A 9,160-nucleotide genomic window follows, 5' to 3' on the forward strand; every position below is an offset into this window, starting at 1 on the left:
GCCACTGAGAGCAGAGCCACTGACTTGGCCAAGGGCCAGTCGGCATCTGAAGCCGGGTCTGCCTGAGCTACGCGGCCCTGAGGGCAAGGGAGGCGCATCGTGACCTTGGGTGCTGGAGTGGGTAGTGGTGGGGGGCGACCCAGGGGCAGGGGCATTTCTGGCTTGTCCGCAGTGTCTCCACCGAGACCTGCATGTGCCCCTCCACGTTCCACAGAGAGAGGTTTCGAGGGGCTTCCGGGGGGCCCCCTACGGTCAGCGGTACCCGTGTCCGGCGCCGACCCTCCCTCCCTGCTGAGCGCTGTACGGCCGTGTCTGAGCGGCACGGAAGGGTCTGACGTGAGCCTTGTCTGCGGGCGAAGCCACTGAGAGCAGAGCCACTGACTTGGCCAAGGGCCAGTCGGCATCTGAAGCCGGGTCTGCCTGAGCTACGCGGCCCTGAGGGCAAGGGAGGCGCATCGTGACCTTGGGTGCTGGAGTGGGTAGTGGTGGGGGGCGACCCAGGGGCAGGGGCATTTCTGGCTTGTCCGCAGTGTCTCCACCGAGACCTGCATGTGCCCCTCCACGTTCCACAGAGAGAGGTTTCGAGGGGCTTCCGGGGGGCCCCCTACGGTCAGCGGTACCCGTGTCCGGCGCCGACCCTCCCTCCCCCCCCCCCCAGCTGGTGAACCGGCACGTGTACTCGGGCAGCGCCGACAGGACGGTCAAGTGCTGGCTGGCAGACACGGGCGAGCGTGTGCGCACGTTCGCGGCCCACAGACACAGCGTGAGCGCCCTCAAGTACCACGCGGGGACCTGTAAGTGACCCCGCCCTCCCCGTGGCCCCAGCCTGCCTGTCCCGTTCACGCCCCGCCCCCAGCACATCCGCTCTCGCCCAGACCTCTCTGCTGGTTCCGACTGCCCTCTTCCCTCTTTGAGCCTCGGCTGCCACTCAGGTTTGGTCAGCGGCCAAGGGCGGCGGCTGCGGCCCCTCAGCGCACGCGTTTGTTCCTCCAGCCAAAGAAGTCCCAAAGAAGGGTGTAGGGGCTCCTCCCCACCTTTACCCCGCTCGGACGTGCAGCGACCTGCTTGTTCAGAGGACCTCAGGTCAAGAGGGGGTCTCAAGGACACATTCTAATTCTCGAGACAGTGACACCGCTTAACTCCAGTCCGACTTGAGGGCCGCATGGGTTTGGCTTCACTTGGCATTAGGTTTGACTACAGATAAGAGAAAGTCCAGATAACGGATTCATATGAGATAGTGGTTTATTTTTCTCTCAGGTAGAAGAATTTCAGAGGCGGGCGGTCTAGGCTGGAACGGATGGCTCCACAAAGTTGTTAGACACCCAGGTTCCTTTTTTCACTTCATCATCCTTAGCATGTATCGGCTATCTTTAAGGGGCGGGGGGGGCTCATGCTTCAAGATAGCTGCTGGAGCTCCAGCCATCATATGTTTTAGGCAGGCAGGAAGAAGAGGAGAGAAGGGCAAAAGGTTGTGTCTCCTAGATGAGTAGGCCCCTTTAAAGATCTTTCCTGGAGACTCCACCCAAAGACTTCTGCATATATCTCTCTGACCACTGCCTGCAAAAGAGACAGAATAATAAAAACTCTTATCTGGGGGTACTGCTGCCAGGATTAATCAGGGTTATTTTGGAAAGAAAGAAGGGCAGTGTGGCTTACTGGGTAGTCAGCAAGCTCTCTGTCCCACAGGTCTCAAACTGTCACACATCTGGGCTTTCCTGGCTCTGTCCAGCTGGCCAGTTGTTTACACCCCAGACACACGCAGAAGACAGGCACTGTTCTGGGGAAGCAAAACCCACAACCTCACCACACCTACATGGGCGTGGGGCTTCCAGGTTCATGGACATCTCTTTCCTAAAACGACCCCCAATGTTAAATTTTGGCATCAGCGTCCGCCCTCTCTCTCTCTCTCTCTCTCTCTCTCTCTCTCTCTCTCTCATTCACACACACACACACGTACACACACCCCCGCAGCAGGAAGGAAGCCAGCCCCCCTAGGCGAAGCTGAGCCTGAAACCATCTTCTAGCACAGCAGTGAGGGAGCAGACTGGGGTGGGGGAGGAGCCACAGTGGAAAATCCAAGTTGACTTCACAGCACAGGTGTTAGATGAAGATAGAATGGATTTCCGAAAATAGAGCGTGAGATGCCCTCAGGATTTAGGTGTCTGACGCAGAAAAATGATTTTCTTCCTGTTCCTGTGTCCAAGCCTGTAAGTGATTATGGCTCTGCTCCTGTCGGGGACCTCTAATTTAAAGAGAAGAACGTTTCACAGAGCGCCTCCCCGTGGCAGCGGCTGGGATGAAACCTGCCGCTGCAGCAAATCCCACAGACCCTACCTGCTGCCCGCTGTTAAGGAACTTGGTCCTTGGTCTTTGCCAACAGGCTACAGGATGATCAGACCTAATTCTGGACCCTCTTCCCACCCTCAGGATGCCCAGTTACCACAGTGCATTGGTGGAGGGGAAGGCAGGAAAGGAGCTGAAGAGGCCGAGAAATGAAACTTTCCCTCCAAGTCCACGTTCACTAGTAGCTTTAGCAGCAAACCTGGGACTAGGCAGGTGACACAGGAAATGGGATAAGGAATAGACACCCCGAGGACGGGGAGCCCCCAGGGGGTGCTTCCTATGGCTCACTCAGGCTGCTGGGCTCACTCATCTGCTGTAGCAGATGCTATGGGTACCACGCTCAGGGGCACTTCCTGCTGCAGGACCTGAGGTCCTCTGCCCGAGGGTGTTTTCCTGTGAGGCAGCTCATGGGAGGGCTGGGAGTTGACGGATAAGTAGCCCAGTGTCCTTGTCCCTGGGTGGAACAACTCTGAGACCCGGTCCGTCCCTTCTCCCAAGGGCCCCCAGCAGTCACCTGCTCCCTAACACACCTGCATGGGAGTCCTTCCTTCCTGTTTCTCTCCCCACTTCCTGGAATGCCCTGCCAGATGAACTGTTTGCACTCGAAACCTAGTGTCAGGGTCAGCTTCCGGGAGAACCCGGGCTAAGATGGTAAGTGGACGAGGGAGTTTCTCTGGCCAGTGCCGTCAGTGTGGTCCCTGACCAGCAGTATCAGCTGGAATTGGCTAGACATGCAGGTTCTCAGGCCTCACCCCAGACCTCCTTAAATCAGAAACTCAGGTGGGCCCAGCCTGCACTCGGGAGTTTGAGAACTCTTGGACTAAGTTATAATGTAGGAAAAAGCCCAACGGAGGCAGAATCGGGAGGTTCCCCCTGGGAGAGGTTGGGCAGGGGCCCTCTAGTGAACCCCCGAGGCGCTGGGTTGTGTTTGGAGGGCCAAGTTCATTACTGAGGAGGGGGGAGGAATGAGTTTCTGGTTGGTCCTTCCCCCAAGAGGCTGCTCAGACGGGGCGGGGGGAGGGATGACCCCCCGAGGCAGGGGCTTCAGAGCTGCGGGAAACACCCGGTAGGGAAGCTAAGCTTCACCAAAGGCTTCCACCAAATGGCCTGAGAGTGGGAAGCTGGGCCCAGGTGTTACTCAGGAGGGGTGGAAGCACCTGGCAGGACTTGGCAAGCTGACCTGAAGCCCAAGGGCGGTGGGGCAGCCGAAGTCCTGCAGAGCCGGCTGCAGCCCACAGAGGGCGCCTCCGGGCCCCTGGGCGTCACCCTGAACTCACAGGAAAGTACTGAGATAGGGAAGGTTCCACCTCCTTCCTTTCAAGGGGCTTCTGCTGTTTCCCATTTGCAATTATGACATCCCTGGGAGGCGAGCGGATGGGTCCCGGAGAGGGTCCCCGTCACTCTCCCCGCCCTGTCCACCCACGCCCCCCGCCCTGCGGAGTCCCGAGGGGACGAGGGCTCTCGGGCGGGAGGCAAGTGCCGCCGTGTGTTCACAGTGTTCACGGGCAGCGGGGACGCCCGCGCGCGCGCCTTCGACGCCCAGTCTGGAGCGCTGCGGAGGGTGTTCCGCGGCCACGCCTTCATCATCAACTGCATCCAGGTAGGCGCTCCCGCCCTCTCCGGGGCCCCGTGGCTGGTTGGCTGAGCGAGGGCGAGCCCGCCTGCGCCTCTGCCTCGGAGGGGAAGGGGGGAGGGGAGGGGGGGCCAGGCAGCAGCGCTCCCCCGCAGGCAGAGCCTCCCTGGGGCCGAGGTCCCTGGGCTGAGCCTTCCCCATCCGGCGGCCTGGGCGTTCGTGGCTCACGCCGAGGCCCGGGCCGCCGCTGGCCCGAGTCAGGGCGGGGCCTGGGAGGGGGGGGGGGGAGGGGAGGGGGGGCCAGGCAGCAGCGCTCCCCCGCAGGCAGAGCCTCCCTGGGGCCGAGGTCCCTGGGCTGAGCCTTCCCCATCCGGCGGCCTGGGCGTTCGTGGCTCACGCCGAGGCCCGGGCCGCCGCTGGCCCGAGTCAGGGCGGGGCCTGCACCTACGTGACCCCGTAGTTGCGGGGAGGCGCGGGGTCGGGGGGCGGTGGCGCGCCCCCTCCAGCGCCGCCCACGCCCCGCGCCTTCAGGTGCACGGCCAGGTCCTCTACACGGCCTCGCACGACGGCGCGCTGCGCCTCTGGGACGTGCGCGGCCTCCCGCGCGCCCCGCCGCCGCGTCCCGCCGCTCCCAAGCGCAGCCTCTCGCGCCTCTTCAGCAACAAAGTGGGCTGCGCCGCCGCCGCGCCCCTGCAGCCGGCCTGAGACGCCCCGACCGGCCGCCCGCGGACCCGCGGAGGGAGCGCGGCTGTCGGCACCGGGGGCTCCGAGGGCAAGGACCGGGGCGGCGGTGGTGCCTGTCGTCCGCGTCCGCTGACTTCCGAAGCCCGCGCCAAGCCGCCCGTGGGGAGGCCATGCCTGCCCGCCACTGCGTCCCCAGCCCGCCTCTCGGTCCCCACCCCCTTCGGCCAGAGCCCCTGCGGAGCCCAGCCCTCAGCCTGCTCTCCGGCCCTCCCGGGACCCTCCCGACTCTCAGGGTCTCCAGCCACACGGGCCCGGCGCCCGAGGTCCTCCGAGGCCAAGCCTTTCCTGCGCAGCCAAGCGGACACTTAAGAAAGCCACAGACCGGGCCTTCCCTGGCGGTCCAGTGGTTAGGGCTCCGCGCTGTCACTGTCGAGGGCCCGGGTTCGATCCCTGGTCGGGGAACTAAGACCCCACAAGCCGCGCGGCGCGGCCAAAGAAGAAAAGCCGCAGACTGTCGTTATTTTGGCAAATTGTCCGCTTGTGAAGAACGGAAATACAGGTCCTTAACAGTGCTCTGCGACATGTCGTCTTTTGTTCTGCCCACGGAGTCCCAGCCCCATCTCAGAGGGAGAAGGGCTGCCGGGAAGCAGGGGCCTCACGCCCGCCTGGGCCTGGCCCCCTGGGGTGAAATGAGGGGCTGCGGCCTCACAGCCCCTCCAGTGTCACTGCAGCGCCACTCGAGTGGGGAGTGGCGTGGGAGAGGCCAGGGAGCAAGGAACCGGCTCCTCAGCTGCCTGGGTGACAGCGGGACCCGCTGCTATTCCCGCCGGAATCGAGGAGGCCCCTTCTCTCAGGTGCGGAGCGGAAAGGCCCCCCGCACAGGGCCCAGCTCCGCGGCCCGCGTGGTGAAGGCCCTGGAGGTGTACACAGGAGGCAGCTGGAGTGCCTGCCCGGAGGGGATGAAGGGGGAAGTGGGGCTCAGACCCTAAGAGGCCCGGAGGGGAGCCGCCCCCAGCAGCCCCTCTCGCACCGGGAGGGGCCCACGCTCCGCACCCACAGGGCCCTCCATGCCAGGCCCTGGCTGGCCCCCCCGCCCCGTGCAGGAAGAGGAAACGCTGCAGAGGACAGTGTCCGCCCTGGAGAGCTCAGCGTCTAGCCAAGGACAAGCCTCCCCGGGCAGAGGCAGCCCTTGATGCAGAGAGGTGGGTGCGCCAGTGTCTTCATGCAAGATGCGCGGCAGGACGGGCTTCACCTGCTCCCTGGGGTGCCCAGGTCCATGCCTGATGGGTGGATCCCACCCCCTTGGGAACAGGTACAGGGTATTGACACCAGGGGCGGTAGAAAGGGTTGCACACCTCTGTGATGGGCTCTAGGCCCGACCCCCAAACCCTGGGAACCCAGGAGCCTCGCCAGGAAAACAGGCTGGCTGGTGAGAAGAACCTTGCAGAAGCGGCATCACCCAGCCTGCTTTGGGTGGGACTCAGCACAGAGGACAGGTGAGCGGTTCCACGGGCGCGGCCTGTCGTGTCTGGGAGTGCTCACTTCCTAGCGGTTCTGAACTCTCCAGGGCCTGAGGCTGCGGTTACAACGGCAGGCCCACCCCTGAGGGGCTTTCGGGGGAGCTGAAGAGCACTTCAGGGAGGGCAGGCAGAGAGAACCACCTTGAGTACCTGCGCTGATTTAGTCACCTTCTCAGTCTGCTTTGCTGACAGAGGCAGTCCGAGTAACCAGACTCTCTCGCTCCTTGGTGCTGACAGCTGATGCTGCCTTCCCGCCTCCACAGCTCTCGCTTGCAGGGCAGGCAGCTTATCCAGCCACCGGGGGCAGATCCTAAAACGGCTGCTGCATTCGTTTTCTCCAGCCTGCCTCTCCCAGAGAAAGAGGAAGAAGTGAAAAACGGCTATTGTGCATTTACACAGCATGACATATTTGGGTAAGTTTTATTTCAGTAATTTTCTTTTCTGTGTGCTATCTTTGTTTGGTTTTGGCATCAGGGTGATGGTGGCCTCATAGGATGAGTTTGGAAGTGTTCCTTCCTCTGCAATTTTTTGGAAGAGTTTCAGAAGGCTAAGTGTTAACTCTTCTCTAAATGTTTGGTAGAATTCGCCTGTGAAGCCATCTGGTCCTGGACTTTTGTTTGTTGGCAGTTTTTAAAATCACAGATTGAATTTCAGTACTCGTAATTGGTCTGTTCATATTTTCCATTTCTTCCTGGTTCAGTCTTGGGAGATTGTACCTTTCTAAGAATTTGTCCATTTCTTCTAGGTTGTCCATTTTATGGCTGTATAGTTGTTTGTGGCAGTCTCTTATGGTCCTTTGTATTTCTGCAGCTTTTCCTTTTTCATTTCTAATTTTACTGATTTGGGCCCTCTCCCTTTTTTTCTTGATGAGTCTGGCTAAAGTTTTATCAATTTTGTTGGGTAATTTTTATTTCAGCAACATAGAGGGCTTTGCTAGATGTTGAGGAGGCTATAAAGACCAGATAACCACAAGATGTTTCTTTGCCTTTGATGATATAGTCTTGCCTCTGATAAATACCTTCAGCTGGGTAGGGGAAGGACAGGAAGTACTTATAGGACATATGGGCAGGAAAACAAGGACAGGACGTGGCAGTGTCACCAGAGTTAAGAGCAGACAGAAATTCATAAAAGTGATGGGCATCAGATCTGACCGAGTGCAGCCCGTTCTCGCCGCAGCCTCCCGTCGTTGACCCCATTGGCCCACAGGCCTGTGCGTGCCACTCCTGCTTGGAGCCCTCTCGCGGCCCTGGTATTCACCACTCAAGTCTAGACCCCCGCCTGCCTTTCAGGGTGTTTTGTAGCTGGACTCGGCAATCTTTCCAGCCTCAATCTCTTCCCCCAGCACACCCTCTCTGGTGGGTCTAGAACAGCCTCTGCGACCCCATGAACGTGGAACACTCAGCTGCTATCTCACTTGTCCCAGGTCTGGAATGTCCTTTCCCTCTGACTCTCCAAGGAGAACCCCCACCAAAGCCCATCTCCCCTGTGATTTCCGGCTCAGCACACTCCCTCCAGTTTAACAGCATTTTCATCACAAATGTCCTTCGCTCCTTCTCTTGCATTCCGGAGCAGGGAGTGACACTCAGTTGCCACCTGTCAAGTTTCATACAACCAGCTAGAGGCAGAGCCAGGACAGAAGCCCGTCTCCCAGTGCGTGGAGAGGGTATACAGCCGGCACCGTCCCGAGCTCAAGAACTGGCTTCTCTGTGTCTCTTCATAGGAAAATGGAGCACTAGACCTGCTAGTGTGGCTTGAATTCCCTAGCCTTTTCCAAGATCATTAGGAAGCAATTTGGGAAGCTAGAAGCCACACCTGGCCCAAGCCCAGGACAGTAACTTGTTAGCCAGGAGCTGCAACCTAGGCCCCCAATCCAAGTCTGACATGGTCTCAAGTGAGGCTAAAACCCCCTCATCGCCTCGGCCCTCAGCCGCTTCCAACGCTGAGGAAACAAACCCCGCTTCCCCGAGTCTCCCTTTCCGCACAGGCCCAGAGCCTTCGTACACTTAATCTTTTAACAGCAGACATCGATGGTGCTTTTGAGGGCATACATTTGACTTCCTCACAGAAGTCAACGGAAGCAAACGTCTCGAACTAAATGAAGCTCTAGACCACCCAGACATTTTCAACACTCACAACAGTTTAGGAGTTTGAGTAACTCATTGCAAAGTTAGGCTGACAATTTTTGAATATATTTTCCACCTTTTATTTCCATCTGTATCATCCATTTTAAAAGAATGACAAGGAAAGATTTCCACCCATTCAAACTGGACTGCTCTCCAAGCTTTATGAAAATGATTGCTGAAAAAGCTGGAGCATTTCGGCCAGCCCCTTGACGGCAACCACGTGGCCCACCTGCCCTCTGTCACAGGGGCTTCCGGTGACTCCCGGAGGGCAGGGAGAGCCTCGGGGACACGCCTGGCACTTGATTCATCCAGCACCCGGCTGCTGCCAGCTGTGTGCTGGTGCTGGACAGGGTTTTCATGTAATACACGTTTACGGAGGGATGCAGGGTGCAATGAGAACGGTTATTTGAGCTGTTAAGAGGCTAACAACGTGCCTTTAGAAACAGTCTTCTGTAATATACCCAAGAAACCCCACAAAGACTTGGAGAAAATATACCTTAATCTCTGACAGGTATCTTACCTTAGCCAGCAGTGAATTTTAATAGGACAGAAATGCGTCTAAAAATGCTAATTAAAAATAAGTTGCTTTGGTTAGCATTTAAGACTTTACCATTTAATAAAAGATTTTACTTTTGTAAGGAAGAACTTTGAATACATACATATTCTGAATTTCAGCCTGGAATTTCAGGTGCCTGCTTTACTAAGCTAAGCACAAAACACGGACGTTTCAGGCTGAGGGCGTCTGCCACCGTTTGGTGTGGCTGCGGGAGCCGATGCCTCATCTCAGGCCCCCAAAGCACTTGCAGTGGTTGAGGATCTAAAGGATGTTTTCGGGACGGGGCAGAGAGGCTGAAGCAGGAGGGCAGAGAGGCTGAAGCAGGAGGGCAGAGAGGCTGAAGCAGGAAGGCAGAGGTGCA

The 9,160-nt window shown here is 58.7% G+C and overlaps 1 protein-coding gene across 1 annotated transcript; it reads left to right on the plus strand.

Moving 5' to 3' along the window:
- Window positions 1–191: 191 nt before the first annotated feature.
- On the plus strand, window positions 192–4,621 carry WDR86 (WD repeat domain 86). The gene is made up of 4 exons (XM_055084698.1): window positions 192–251; window positions 659–794; window positions 3,840–3,943; window positions 4,448–4,621. The coding sequence occupies exons 1-4, from the start codon at window positions 192–194 to the stop codon at window positions 4,619–4,621; spliced, it is 474 nt and encodes a 157-aa protein (XP_054940673.1).
- Window positions 4,622–9,160: the final 4,539 nt, after the last annotated feature.

The sequence above is a fragment of the Physeter macrocephalus genome, chromosome 5 (assembly GCF_002837175.3).
Source record: "Physeter macrocephalus isolate SW-GA chromosome 5, ASM283717v5, whole genome shotgun sequence".
Lineage (NCBI taxonomy): Eukaryota > Metazoa > Chordata > Mammalia > Artiodactyla > Physeteridae > Physeter > Physeter macrocephalus.

What these genes read in the sequence shown, in the direction of transcription:
- WDR86 (XM_055084698.1), top strand. Translation starts at nt 192, where the DNA reads ATGTGCCCCTCCACGTTCCACAGAGAGAGGTTTCGAGGGGCTTCCGGG. An exon ending in CTTCCGGGGGGCCCCCTACG is followed by an intron (nt 252 to 658) that starts GTCAGCGGTACC and finishes CCCCCCCCCCAG; the next exon opens with CTGGTGAACCGGCACGTGTA. An exon ending in TCATCATCAACTGCATCCAG is followed by an intron (nt 3,944 to 4,447) that starts GTAGGCGCTCCC and finishes CCGCGCCTTCAG; the next exon opens with GTGCACGGCCAGGTCCTCTA.